Source organism: Siphateles boraxobius, unplaced genomic scaffold (assembly GCF_051911475.1).
Source record: "Siphateles boraxobius isolate OS27281-9 unplaced genomic scaffold, OSU_SipBor_1 19, whole genome shotgun sequence".
Classification (NCBI taxonomy): Eukaryota; Metazoa; Chordata; class Actinopteri; order Cypriniformes; family Leuciscidae; genus Siphateles; species Siphateles boraxobius.
Window position 1 is genome coordinate 30450891 of NW_027508799.1, and position 15631 is coordinate 30466521.

At 37.7% G+C, this 15631-nt stretch overlaps 1 protein-coding gene across 2 annotated transcripts; it reads left to right on the top strand.

Moving 5' to 3' along the window:
• The first annotated feature begins 1794 nt into the window (after positions 1 to 1794).
• Positions 1795 to 14873, top strand: LOC143742212 (uncharacterized). Of its 2 annotated transcripts, none has more exons than XM_077234948.1 (2): positions 1795 to 2114; positions 9008 to 14873. In XM_077234948.1, exon 2 carries the CDS (start codon positions 9068 to 9070, stop codon positions 14516 to 14518), a length of 5451 nt encoding a protein of 1816 aa, XP_077091063.1. In that variant the 5' UTR covers positions 1795 to 2114; positions 9008 to 9067; the 3' UTR covers positions 14519 to 14873. The 2 variants fall into 2 exon arrangements, with proteins under 2 accessions (XP_077091063.1, XP_077091064.1); XM_077234949.1 differs by lacking the exon at positions 1795 to 2114 and adding an exon at positions 2722 to 2819.
• Positions 14874 to 15631: the final 758 nt, after the last annotated feature.

The following is a 15631-nucleotide window of genomic DNA, read 5'->3' on the forward strand; positions in this document are numbered from 1 at the left end:
ATATTTTATTCATTGTTTTTCCATCTGCTATTAAGAAATAAAATTGATTTCTATCTGCATTCCTTCATCTGACTGGATCATGCATCAACATGCATCAGAGAACATCTCAGAATTGAGAAGTATGTAGAAGAAGACTCAGTATAACTTCCCATCTTGAACCATTTTTATTCCAAAAAGCCAGTTCCTAAATGACATCATCCTGCAGGAACTTCTGTTGGGGCGACATAGTATTATTTTTAGGAATAAAATATTTCCGCCCATTTCATTATTTTATTTTTTTAAAGAACTTCAGTTGCTCCTATAAATGTTCACTTAATTGTGCAGGACTTTCCAACTTAGATTATTAAACTGACTTAATGTTGAAATCGTGTTGAATCCTGCATTAAAAAAAAGTTTGCAATGAATACGTTATTTTGATGAATAATGTTAAATGTAAAAAGATACGTTTCTTTGACTTACTAATCACACTAATACATGGTTTAAAGTTTCATTTAAAAGTTGTACAGTATTAGTAAACAGTATTAGACTCCCATATAGGGTATGATTTAAATGTTGTATATGCTCTTTTGACATGTTTTTAAAAATAGATTTGTTGGCAGTGCGCCACCATTAAAAAGAGGCCAAGAAAGTAAATAAATGACTGCGGAAAAAGGAATAGGGGTGGGCTTACAGAATGTAACCATATAAAAGAGAAAGCTGCATTGAGATTGTTAGATGTACAACTGGCATCTCGGCTTTGTTGACAGGAACAATGATCTTTGGCATGTGGAGATTTTTTGCAGCAGCACAAACAACAGTAAGTATAATACAGTAAGTAATAGATCAGAAAAAATGCATCATGAAGGCTCCTCAGGAAACCGAATTTAGCTCAATTGGTGCTTAAGGCATCATTTGAGCAGACTTGTTAAGGATGTTGTTTGCATATTTATCAAATACATCTTAAACTAAAAACCACATGCCTGTCATGCAGAATGTTGCATTAAGAGCAAAATGCATCAAAATCACACTTTAGATTTGTGTTTCACATAGTTTCACATGTGTAAGAAGATTCATTATGAGTTATGAGGCCTAGCCTTATTGTCCAGAAAACTTCTAAAATGCTCAGACGTTTTCTATTCGCTGATTGAGGATATTGGGATCCTTAGTTATGCATTTTGCTCTTTTGCAAGGCGTGTGTTTGGATGTTGTAGTCACAGTGTTTGTTCGTTGATGTTTCTGGGCTCTGATTATGTCAGTAGCCTACTAAACACGCTTGTCGCACATCTGCAGGATGTTGTGGTTTCCCCACCCAGGCTTTTTTCTCTTTAACTAACATGTAGGCTATAAAATGCGTGCATGCTCACAAAACCTATTTCAATTGGGTAGCCTATTAATATGCTTCATTGAAAAAATTGAATTAAAATGCTATTATGCTTATAGGACATGTTTAAAGCAGAGAACAGTTACAGCACGTGACACAGGACAAGACAAAATAACATGAACTTTAATTTTTGCAAACCGATTTTTTCAAAACGTTGTTATTAAAATATGCATGATGCATGCTTTAGATTAGCTATTAGGCTATTTATTATTGAGGCAGAAACACAATATTTAAACATTGTTCTGCATCAGTTATAGCCTATGCTTGAAAATAATAAGCTTAATGTCAATGAATAGATCTTTACGCTCCTGGGTGCATGTTTAGCTACATAGTGCTGTTTATTAAAGAAAGTTGAAAGAAGATAACAAATTAAAAGAACAAGAAACAAATCCCTTTGCTTACATCTGGAAATTTACATGTGCTTTTTTCCATAGGTGATAAGTGATGGGCGGAGGATGTCTTAAGACAGCCCCTTCTTTTGTCATGCACTGGCATCTGCACATTCTGCAGATTCTGTAGCCTACAGCATGTGCTTGGGTCGCTCTCTCACAACGCGAACTGAGATCCATCCGCGCTCATCTCAACTTCCATGACGACTATGGATGTGGAATAGACGTTTTGCAAGTTTAATGCAACGCGTTAAAAACCGAGAGCGTCCGGGGTTCTCATGCGGATTAAATCTTTGTTTTGAACAGGACAAGTTTGGAGACCCAAAAGTGGACACGGAGTCGATCTCGGAGATGCACTGTAAATTGTGAGTAACGTTATCGAACTATACGGAGTTAGGAAAGTTAAAACTTAAATTGGATGTCTTGTAGATCTATATAGAGGCTTAGAAAGTATGTTAAAAACGCCTAGTCTGTTTTCTGGACATGTTTCTATCTGTTTTTTATTCCACCCATGTTGTTTTGATGAGATGCATTGGCTAATGTTACATACATTAGCTGCATCTTTTTTTTGTGCATCGTCCTAACTTACATGCATTGCCCCCACACACACACTTAATAGTTATGACAAGTCGTTAAACGTGTATTAATTTGAACTAACTAGTATATATATTTTATGTCACTTTTAACCCAGCTTTTAATCACTAAGTTATCTTATAGAGAGTTCAAATTAGTAGATGCAAGCAGCGGTGTCCGTTGGACAACAGAGTTGGGCAGATTACTGGTAAATGTAGCCTAACGTTAGTCCGTTACTTATTACAAATTACTTGATGAAAATTATAGTATACTACTATTATTATTATTATTGTCTGCCGAATGTACTAAAGTGATTATTTCCGAATTCGCCATTCAATAATAAATCTCTAATAAATCATAAATCGGTTAGTCTTGACTGGCAAATCTCCGCCATACGGTTTCGATCAGAGCGAGAGACTTGAGATTGAGAAGGGAGTGAAAGCGCCCATGTGAAGCAGAGAAGCGAAACTACTGACCTTTTCAGGTCTCAAGTGCAGGTCAGTTTCATCTGTAATTCTAAAATAGGCTAGTTTTGTCTTTGTTTACTTAGTTAAGCTTTAAACTGCTAGCAGAGTTAACATTAGCACCCCATTATTACTACCATCACTCAAAACACTGAATGCTTAAGTACATCATTATCTATTGTAAAGTTGCAGTAGTAATTTAGCAGACAAATATTCACATCGTTTTATAATAGGTTTAGAGCGAGCTAGGGCAGACAACAACACAACAAATTAACCATGGCTTTACCACAAATAAAACCATAAACCATACTCTTTAAAAAGATTAAACTATAGTTAAATCATGGTAACCACAAATTAACCATGGTTTGCTACACTAACCATAGTTTAACCATGGAAATTGTTGTAAAACTGATTATACAAATGGTAATTTATCCACCAGAAAAACATGGTTACTATACTTTTAGTATGATAAAACCATGGTTAATTGGGAAAAAACATGACTCATGATTAAGCAAGAACATTTTAAATGATTAATATTTTTCTATAAAGATACATTTTATGGTGTAGTTATTATTGTACTAATTCTGACATTTAGGCAATTTAGAAAATATAGTTTTGTTAAGTCTCGAGTGTCATTTTAAGATAAACAATAACACATGGTCATAATGTATACTCAAGAGATAGCTAGAGCGCTACCTACAGTTCCTTGAAAAAAAGGTCCAAATGCATGGTGCACATCATAAAAGACTAGTATTTACAAGTATCAAACCAATAACAATACATGAAAGTACAAAAACGCCACTACATTACCAGGTTCTTTTAAACACGTACCCTGAAATTATAATAGTATATTTCTATTAGAAATCTAGTATGTTTGGTATGGTTTGGGAGCAAAATGAGCAGAATTAAAGAGACTGCTCCAGAATTCATGACCACATGTCAATTCCGTGGTGTGGTTATGGAGTGTGATATACAGTAGAACTACGTAATATAGTTAAACAATCTTTAACACATTTTTAATAACATTTAAACAAGTGAAAATATCAATTTGTCTAGGCTGCACATCACTTTTGGCCACTTATTTACATGTACTACTATATCAGTACGGTATGTGTTTGTGTATATACATACACACATACCATATTGATATCCAATACTGCCACTGCCTCCATGCCCCTAAAAATATTGGTGCTACTTATTCATTAGCTACTAATACTTATTCCAGTAGTAATCAGTATTCAGTTAGTCTCTAGTGCAAAGAAATTGCAGTCAAACTATTGGAAAGAGTACTAGTATCTAATGAAAAGTTACTAGTGAAAAATACTCATTAATGTTTCATATTTAATTCCTTTTTAAAAGGAAAAAGTACTAGTAACATTCAAATAGAAGAATAAATGTTAAAGCTGTCTTATAGAAATGCTAAAATACAGTTGAGGGTGTTTGTAGGCTATGTATATAAAATGGAATGACATTGAACACAGACAACAGCTTGAATCTGTTCTTCTGTGAACTTCCACATAATTACAGAAGCCTAATATTTCACTAAAAAGAATGCTGAACTATAGTTAGACAGCATTTGAGGTCATGACAAGTCACAGGTCAAAGGGAACATGAATATGGGCATCCTATTACCATGAACAACAGCTGCCAGTGTTTGAGGAACAGGGGTTGTGGTCGCACCATCGATGCATTACAACTTAGACCAGTTTTAAATGTTTGACTCAAGGAGGACTGTCAAAGGACATTTATTTTTAGTGATATCTGTAAGGTTGCAGGGACATTTTAGGCACAGGGATTAAAGTGAAAAAAATTCTTCTGACTGAAAAATTTTTTCAGGCCAAGTCATATTCCTTTAACTTTATTTAAATAGTCGAGACCAATATCGTTTTAAGGGGAGATGTTTTAAACCGCTTTAATATTGCCAGTTTGCATATTTTAAAAGCTATTTTAATCTATGAAAAAAAATTACTTAGCTTGACAAATAATCAACCATCTACATAACTTTTCAGTGCATGTTTTTATTTATCGTATAAGACCAAACAATGCTAAATTATATTAATATATAGTTTGTTTAATGGCAAATCGTTTTGGCTGAGGGCAAAGTGAAGTTTCATAACTTTATATATTTAGGCTATTTAACTTTAACTGTGTAGCCTATTAGAGAGCTGACTAATGTTTGACTGAATTGTTTGCTTTATTTCTCATTGTATAGCTTCTTATAGCCTACATATTAGGCTACTTATACTTTTATGGATATTATTGATAATTAAAACTGACATTTAACAAAAAGCAACAGGGTTGTGTAATGTTATATATTCTAAAATATATAAAATATTCTTTATATATTTTACTATGCATTCTCTTGTATGTGTACATGCATAATAAAATAAAATGATACAACCCTGTCTCTGTTTGTTAAGTTTGTCAGTTTTAATGATCAATAATGTTTCATATTTTTAAAATGAAAACAAAAAGAAGCAGGGTTGTGTTTTATATTGCGTGTTGTTATAAATATATGGAGTGAAGATAATCAATGTGCGTTATCTGAACCACATTTGTGTGGCCATATATGCCTAATATGTTTATGATAATATGTTCATTTATAAATGAAAAGAGGTGTTTTGTATATATTTCGTTTTATTGTTGATGAAAAGAGGCAGAGTTGTATTTTATACCATATTTCATTTTATTGTTGACTAAAATATACATAAAGAGATAACCGGAGTAGCCAGAGCGAGATGAGTGACGAAACCAAGATCGGCGCGGATCCGTTTGCAGAATAACCGGACTCGCGTCCTCGGGAGTTCGTTCTACCGAGTCGAACTTGCCAAGTCCGAACTATCAAGGACGCAAGTCCGAGGTTTGCGTAGCCTATTGGTATTGAGAAACGGCCAATATTGACCCGCGTTCTGTTTTCTATCATGCGCTGTGCACGTTTGCGTTGACGTAATATGCACGCAAACGCACCAGGGTTCGATTGAATTAAGTTGAACGTGAAACCAGACCAACGCTGCGGGGGGCGCAGGGAACAAACTCGCTCGGATTCGGACCGCAGCAAACCAGCTGTAGCCTGACATGCACTTCTCCAAAACTAAGATTAATTGAGTGAACACGGAGCAGTTTTTCCGTGAGCGGGAATTGAAAACCCGGACTGGACCATAAGCGAAGTGATTACAGAATGTTGGAGTGGAGAGAGGAACGTGCTTTCGCTCCGATCCAGGCTTTATCACATCCCCCTCAGCAGGGTGAATACACCTCGTCTTTCCTTAATTTAAGACCTATTCAAACTAAAATTAAGACATTTATCACACTATTTGAGAAATGAAAGCCTATTTACGGCCTTAACATTATAAAAAGTGAATTTAAGACATTAAGGACAGACGGGAACCCTGCAATTGACGGAAATCCGTCATAGACTCGCTGCAATTAACGGAAATCCGTCGTAGCGACGGAGAACTTTAATCCCTGTAGGCATGACCTAACTGCTTGCAGCAGCATTGATGAGATATAATTTAAAGTGAGATAATATTTTATTTATCATTTAATCAATCATATTGTAAATCATGTAAAATCAAGTTCCTGTGTTCATCATTATATAATCTAAAATATCAGCATCAAAGTACTGCGAAAGTAAATTGAAAGTATACAGAGCCTCAAGTTGAACACACCAAATGCAGGGATGCAAACAGCGCGCTTTTCAGCGCCTCACGCTTTTTTCACGTCAGTTTGGGTGACTTGGGTCTGAGACTGAGAGGGTCTTATTATAATTTCACAAAGTCATCTGAAGCCATTCCATAGCTTAATGTGAGTTAACAGTGCCATGGGAGGATGCGGTAGATGAGGCATATGAGAGGAAGAAACTGCGGTATGCTCATCTGGCCACTGAAGCAGAACAGCGAGGATGGAGAGTCCAGGTTTATCCAGTGGAAGTGGGTTGTCGTGGTTTTGTGGCACACTCTACAACCCGGTTCCTCAGAGACGTCGGATTCAGTGGCCAAGAGTTGCGTCGTACAGTAAAGAACTTATCTGAAGCAGCAGAAAGGAGCAGCAACTGGCTGTGGTTGAGACGGAAAGATTCTAGCTGGCTGTGTACAGGCCGCCATGCTACGGTTTCGTAGAATTCTTGAAAACTTGAAAGGTCTGTTTATTTGTATAGGTTGTATAGTATTTACAGTCATTACGTTCCTGTGTATATTGCGTGAATGACGGGTGGGTGGGCAGATATTGTGTTTTGTGGTAGGTGGTATGCCATACGGAACCGTTGCCACTGAAACTGCATATTAACGCACCAGTGGGGCTCGACAGCCTTAGTCAAACGGGTTGGCGCGTATGGTTGGGTTGCGGTGAGATTGTGGTTAGGTTTCAGCTGCAACTGTTGGTTTATTTGTATAGGTTGTATAGTATTCACAGTCATTACGTTCCTGTGTATATTGCGTGGATGACGGGTGGTTGGGCAGATATTGTGTTTTGTGGTAGGTGGTATGCCATACGGAACCGTTGCCACTGAAACTGCATATTAACGCACCAGTGGGGCTCGACAGCCTTAGTCAAACGGGTTGGCGCGTATGGTTGGGTTGCGGAGAGATTGTGAGATTGTGGTTAGGTCTCAGCAGCAAGAGGGAAGTAGAGGTCAGTAAGCTGGGCTGAGTTGAGTGGGGGACGGAGGGGGTGACTCTGGGACGCCAGAGTCACTGTCGAGCCCTCTTGAGGTGTCGTGGGCTAGTCGACGAAACACTGAGGACGGAAGGTGCCCACTTGAAGACCCTAGAGATGTTCCCTACTCCGCTCAATCCAGAGGGTTGTTATGGGGGGACCGCACTGTGGTTGCAGCCGTTGTGTGTGCTGACGCGCAATACACTGTATTAACACCAGACAGAAAATTCACGTCACCAGATGGAAAGAATGGATGGAGAAGCATAGGTTACTGTAAAGCTACGTCTTAGTTGGTGATTATCTTGGCGAAAGCCGAGTACAAATCAGCATGAAGTTTTAACATCTACTCTCGTGTAATGGAAATCATGAGAGACAGATGTCTATTTACATCATTAAATTAAAGTTTACGGAAACTCGTTTTCCCTCCTCTGCGGCTGTCAATCATTCTCCTTTCAGTATTCAAACAGCGCGCGCGCCTCGTCCGGTTACAGCAGGATGCACGGTAAAACTCTCTCCAATATGATATATTCACATTATAGTGATTGATCTGTAGATAAAAGGCCGTGGATTTTCATAAAATTACTTTATTTTGTGTATTTGTATATTATGTTTGTTGCTGTTTTTAAACGACTCGCTACCGTGCCTGTTAGCACAAGGACTAAATCGGCATCAAACGCACAATAACTGGAATTTAAAAGTGTGAAGAAACAAATTATCAATAAACTGTTGGACAGATACACTAGGATTTGTGCGATCGACATTTCTTCGCTTTGTGCCGTGAACTTTTAAATGCGCACTTGTGCAGCGCTGCACAATGTGACTCCATGTTGCTTTGAGCACATCATTCTGCACCCGCGATGCGCATACACGATTTGTGCGCTCTGTTTTGAAGCGTTCATGGATTTGCGCACTGAAAGATTATTAAAAGCCTATATATTTTTTTATACCTATCCTGCACAATACATTTAAAATTAGTATATTTAGTAAAATAGTATAAAATTAGTAAAATTTAATGGTATATTATTTCTGTGTAGTGTAGGCTATATAAATATATACACTTCTGAATTCTTGACATTCATATATAAATATAAAATTGTGATATGTATGATTGCATGATTGAATTTTATAAGAGTACTAATAGTAATTTGTTTTCATTAACGTGTTTAGTTTTTATAAAATTACTGTGCAGATTTTTTCAAGAATTACTTTTTGCTGCTGATTTAAACACTCATTAAGTTTAATACAAATACATAACACATTTATGTAATATTTAAAGGTGTTAACTGTAATCTTACACTGCAAAATCATAACTTACAAAGGATTAAATTCATCACAATTATGGATATTTGACGCGGGCGAGGGCTTCGATAACCTCTCTCTTTTTTGACCATACATGTGTTTGCATCCCTGCAAATGACTTATCAAACAGGTTTCTAGAAAACACCTCCCCCTTTTCCATATCTCTGCATAGGACAATTCCTCCTTAAGTTTTATTCCTTTGATTTTTTTTAATGTTATGTGACCTAATTTCCCTATTTGCTTTTATTAACATATTTTTCTTTGTTTAGAACACTTGTTGAGTAACTCAGCATAAGAGCAAAGGCAGCAGCCATTGAGGAACCTTTACCATGCAGGGATACACATGGAGTTCAAATCAACGTCCTCCACCTCAGTACCAAGAACAAACTCCACTTCATTACCAAGAACAATTCCTGCCTAGGTACCAAGATGTCAGGAATGAACAACCCAATATGTTTCAGGCACAGTTCAACGCTCAACATTATACCACATCACAGACAAGATACTCCACTGGACAACAAGAAACTTCAAATCATTGCCAATCTTTTCAATCAAACTTTCATGGATATAATACACAGACAAACCAGGCCCATTCCCAATACCTGTGTGCAGCCTCCAACACACAACAGCACTACCCATCTGAAAACCCAAACACAAATGGGTATCATGCCCAATTTGGCACACAATCAAACGTTTCCTCCGCGCAGAACTACGGAAACCCAGGCGGCAATGAAGCTCACATGTATCGGTCTCCACAGTCAGACCGTGGCAGCTCTGTGGATAACAGGAGTTGGAGATTCCACATGTACAACAATGGCAGCTCTTTTTCCATGAACAATCAGCAACAACTTCAACCTCCTAGAACGGCTCCTCGTCATCATCAACAACAACAGTTCTCTAGACAACACTCAGGCAAAAAACGTAAAATGCACAACCGGATACAAGGACACCATCCACAATCCTCTTCTTGGGCCCATAGAAATGGAGTTTCCCAGAGAATTTCCAACAATCAAGCTCAGAGCCAAACGGTGGCCAGTTATACCTCATGCAACTCTACGACACCACCTTCTGGAGCACAGAGCAAGATTTCATTGCCTTCCAATAACTTAAACCAAAGTTCTGTTACCCATAACCAGCCAGAACTAAGGTCAAATGTTGGTCCAGATGTATCGGCAACCCATTCTCAGAATAATCATAGCACTGAGCAACAGTCTCAAGGCACAAACGGTGGGACATATAACAATAATGAGACTTCTCAAATGACATGTACCAATGAAGCCCAGTCTGACCCCCACTCTAGATTTGTTAATTCACTAATATATAAGTTTCTGATTTCAAATGACAATGAACAAGCTGGTAAGCAGCAATCAGATGAAAGAAATGCACATCATAACACTTATTCCGAACAGTCGGAGGTTTGTGCAACCAACAAAACTGATCATCATTCACATTTTTCTAAACCTAGTGTACAGTGTACAGTTGAAGCCCCAAGTAAGAGAATGAAGTATGCTGTGGTTCAGAGAGACTATTGGAACAAAGATACAAGTGTAACCAAAGACAGAAGTGATTTTGGAGTGCAATCTGTCCAACCTGGTACCCATCATACAGGTAGCAATAAGAACAGACCTAAAGGAATGAGTCAACATAATATACAGTACAGTACGGACCCAGCGGACTGTCTTGAAGCGGTGTTTGCACTAAAGAAACTCTCACAGCAAGTTCACAAGGCAATAGCCATCGTTCCACCCATTTCCCAGCAGACCTCAAACACTGCACAGATGCCTGATGCCAGCCCAAAAAAAGCTGACAGTCCACCGCTAAAGATTGATTCCGTTTGGTCAGTTGTTGAAGAGTGTGATTCACAAAAAACTGCAGATGACAAGTTGTCTGAATCCCCCTCACCAACTGCCCAACAGGAGGACAAAAGCCTTGAAATTGAGACTACAAGCAACATTGCAGACACTGATATATGCTCTACTAGTAGCCCAGTTGAATGTCAAAATAATGTTCAGCAAGGTGACTGTGATTCAAGTGATACTTCATTTGACTTGTCCAGTGTGCCAGTGGTGAAGTACACACTAGAGAAACTAATGGACTTAGTGAAGTCTTTAGAGATGACGGAATTATCAACCGAATATCCAGAGAAATCTGAGAGCTTTATTAATACAATCTTGAAACTCTATTGGAATGGGAATATAGCCAATCTTGGGGAGACATTGAAATCATTTAGAAAGGAGGTAGAAAAGCACTCATCTGTAGAAATCGTAAGGGATTATGAGTCTGTGGTATTTGAAAGCATTGAAACTGAAAACCTAAAAAAGCTAGCTCATTGCGACGTTCTCAATGATGAGATGTATTCATCGTCTGAGGAGTATAGGTCTTCTTGGTTAAATGTTGATGGACAGGCAGCTGATATTGAAAAGGTGCTTTCAGAACCACAGTTGGATGACATAACTGTGATTCATCCAAATGATTCAGATAACACTATTGTCACTTTAGCCAATTTAAGTGTGAATTCCCTCAAAGATGCGCACAAGGTTTCATCCGATGAAAAAAGTGTAAAGCCAGACTCATGTAGTCCAAAAGCTCTTTTCACACCCCAGTCAGGAAATGACAGGGAGGAAATAGCCACAGAAAACAATGGGCATTCACATGCAGGGCTGTCTAGAATTACATCTCTGAGCAGCATCTCCATTGAGGAAGAGACATTTCTGAGCAGCATCTCAAGTGAGAACGAGACATTCAAGAAACAAGAGGACATCAAACAAAACCACAATTTTAACACAAAACCTTCAGATAACTTCCCATTAGCAGAAAGATCTACAGAGAAACCTACAGCCTGCAGCGATGAAATGGAAATATTCAGACAAGATCATTATGAGCAAACACGTCACAATGTGTCTGTGTCAGATTCACTTCCTCTGAGCCCTGAAGACAATGTTTCAGATGGTGTAAAAAACTCTGAGGAGTCTTTTTCTACTGAGACTCTTTGTAATTCCAAGGATACATGGCAGATGGAAGATATTTCAGAAGATGAAAATCCAGGCAATAAGGAAGCTCTAAATAACTTCTTAGACACTGGGCTGGTAGAAGATATTTCAGAAGACGAAAATCCTGGCAATAAGGAGGTTCTTCCCATCTCCTCAGACATCTGTCATGTGGAAGACATCTCTGATGATGAAAATCCAGGCAATAAGGAGGCTCTTCCTATCTCCTCAGATATCTGTCATGTGGAAGACATCTCTGATGATGAAAATCCAGGCAATAAGGAGGTTCTTCCTATCTCCTCAGATATCTGTCATGTGGAAGACATCTCTGATGATGACAATCCAGGCAATAAGGAGGTTCTTCCTATCTCCTCAGACATCTGGCATGTGGAAGACATCTCTGATGATGAAAATCCAGGCAATAAGGACACTCGTAGTAATTCCCCAGACATATATGTGGTGGAAGATGTTTCTAATGATGAAAATTCAAGGGATGATTCCTTGTTAATGGAAATCACAGTGCTATCATCTGAAGATGCTAAAACATTTTTCCAACAGTTGGAAGATGAACCTGTATGCGGCATCAAAACTACTACATCAAAATTTGATTGCCCAGATCTTGTAGTGTGCCATGAATACAACAAAGCAGATATTTGCTCTCTTTGTGGTACCAAAATGGCGTTATCCAATTCAACTAATGTGAAAAACAGTGATGGTGATCTTTTCTGCTTCCAGTGTTGGGAACAGGCACCGTTGCTGGAGCTAGAAGAGCAGCCATGCTCTCCTATGACAAATGAGGCTGATGTACTGGGCTCCCCTGCTAAATCAAACAAACAAGGTCAAGATTGTAGTCCACTATGCCTTAAACTGGAAGTCAAGGAGCTAAATGTGGCTTCACAAAAAGAATGCATTGTGGATGAAAGGCTGACAAGACAAAGAAGTGACCATATGATAAAATCAGAAGAGGATAAAAATTCGCCATCTCTTGAACTGAAAGACAAGGAGCTAAAGGTTGCTTCACCAGAAACATGCGTTGTGAATGAAGGACCGACAGGACAAAAAAGAGACACTATGGTAAAATCAGAACTGGAACAAACCTGTAATCCACCATTTCTTGATCTAAAAGGCAAGGAGCTAACTGTTACTTCAACAAAAAAATGCAATGTTGATGAAGGACTGACCAGACGAAAAAGTGACAGTATGGCAAAATCAGAACTAGGAGAAAATTGTTGTTCACCATATCTTGATTTGAAAGTCAAGGAGCAAACTGTTGCTTCACTAAAAGAAAGTATTGGAAATGAAAGACTGACAGGACAAAAATGTGATGGCATGGTCAAATCTGAACGCGGACAAACCCGTAGTCCACCATTTCTTGATCTAAAGGTCAAGGAGCTAACTGTAACTTCAACAAAAAAATGCATTGTAGATGAAGGACTGACTGGACAAAAATGTTTCAGTATGGTAAAATCAGAAATGGGACAATATCGCAATTCACCATCTCTTGAACTGAAAGTCAATGAGCCAACTGTTGCTCCAACAGAGGAACGCATTGATGAAGGACTGACAGGACCAAAAAGTAAAAGTTTGTTCAAATCAAAACTGAGACAAGATTGTAGTCCACCATCTCTTAGACTGCAAATCAAGATGCCAAATGTTTCTTCTACAGAGGAACGCACTGAAAATGAAAGACTGACAGGACGAAAAAGAGAAAGTATGGTAAAATCAGAATTGAGACAAAATTTTAGTCGACCATCTCTTGAACTAGAAGTCAACGAGCCAACTGTTGCTTCAACAGAGGAACGCACTGAAGATGAAAGACTGATGGGACCAAAAAGTGAACGTTTTATAAAATCAGGACTCGGACAAAATTGTAGTTTTTCATCTCTTGAAATGGAAGTCAAGGTGCCAAATGTTGCTTCTCCAGAGGATTGTGTTGCAGATGAAGGACTGACAGGACAAAAAAGTGACAGTATGGTAAAATCACCGACACAGAACGTACCTGAAATTCAGAGGCCAGCTGAACACGAGAAAAGTTATAAAATGGATAAAAAAAGATTAGCCAAGCACCAATGCAATAAACCACCTTCAAAAAAATCTGCTTTTTTAAAGCATAAACTAAAATCTGGTAGCAAAAGGACTGGTTCCGTTGACGCTGTGCTTTTCACTCCAGATATTGTGGTTAAAAAGATAGCAAAAAAACGTCCTAGTGGTGGGAGTCAGGACTGCAGCAAGGCGAAAAAATTAAAAGAACACCGAAAAGAAAGACAAGTCTGTCCTGACAGAACCTCACCTCACCATAGAGAAAACCCACAGAAAGTTACAGAGAAAGTGCCTGCTCATTCAAATGACACACTACACCAAAAGTCAAAAAAGAAGCTTGAACTGTGTGGTATTCTGTCAGTGAATAAAACTAAAACAACTGAGCCGAAGAAAGTGAGATTTGACTTATATGGATCCAACGGAGAAAATCAGATCAATATTCCCGGCCGTCGTTTTTCAGCTCCCGCTACCTTAACAGTCTCTAATAATTGCATAGAGTATACCGATGGGCTTTCTGCTAAACAAAAAGTTCACAACCAGTGGAGCAGCACCTTTATACCCAAAACAAAAACCTTTTCTCCCAGATCACCACAGAAGAAAAAAACACAGAAAACTCAGGATTGCATTAACATGACTGCATTAAAAAGCCATTTGACTCACAGAGCCTCGCTCCTGTCCAGTAGTGAGAGAGAGACAAATCCCTTTAGAAAACCAGGTTTTCACCAAAAGCTTACAAAATCATTAAGCAGCTAACCTAGATGCTGGATTATTTCTTTTATTATGTTTACTTAAATATGTTTACACATTATAGCTGTGACTGAAATGTGTGACAGTTTTCTGTTGATGACAGCGATGGATGTTTTTTTTTATTGTGTTAAAAGCAAAACAGAAAACTTTATTTTTCTAGAGCACCATTGTTTGTAATATGCTCCACTGTATGTGACTGAAAAAATACTGCAATCTGTTATTTTATAAGAATATTTTTTTATAATTATTTTAAGTACTTCTTGATGTTGTTACAAAGTGTAAAATATAACGTTTGTATTTGAAAATACATGCCAGTTTACTGGAAAGGCAGTTGTGTCACTTAATAAATCTGTTGAAATTACATGTTCTCTTTCACTTGTTAAGAGCTTCTCTGGTTATTTATTTTGTTATAACAGAAACTCAGTCTTAGAACATTATAGTTCACATTACTCACTACTTTATAACTTTTTGTACAATTATGATCTATTCTATATATTTAATTTAGTTTAGTTTATTTTATTTACAACACAGATTGGTTTAGAATAATGACACGATGCAGAATATAGTGGTATATTGCCGTGTATGTGATTTTTTGTGTACAAATTAGAAATTATTTTGTAATCTAGGCTGCGTGATAAGAACGTGACACTCAAGCAAGTATGCACTCCAAAAGTATTTAAAATGTAATGATATTACAAACAGCTCTATATGATAATGAAGAAGAAACAACTCATTGTAATGCAGTCTGTACAATGATAGTTCTAAGAAATAACAGTTACAGAGTTGTTTTTAATGTTATTTACAAATGTTAAATAACATTTTGTTCAGCTAGAGAGAAGCTGTTTGAGGCCTAAATATCTTTTCACAAATGTCTATAGGATAAAACACCAGTCACGTGATTGCGGCCCTCTGGTCTCCCGTGCGCTCCCTGGTTTTAGCTCGGTGCAGGACACGATTATTTATTGCTCAATAATTCAGTTTTAACAGTTTCTAACTGTCTAAAACATCGAGTTTTAACACACGATGTATGACTTTTTTTTTTACTTTGTTCTTTGAGTTTCCCCCCAAAGAAATATTGGGATTCCAATAAAAATAAATTGGGGTTGTAAAAGGGAATGC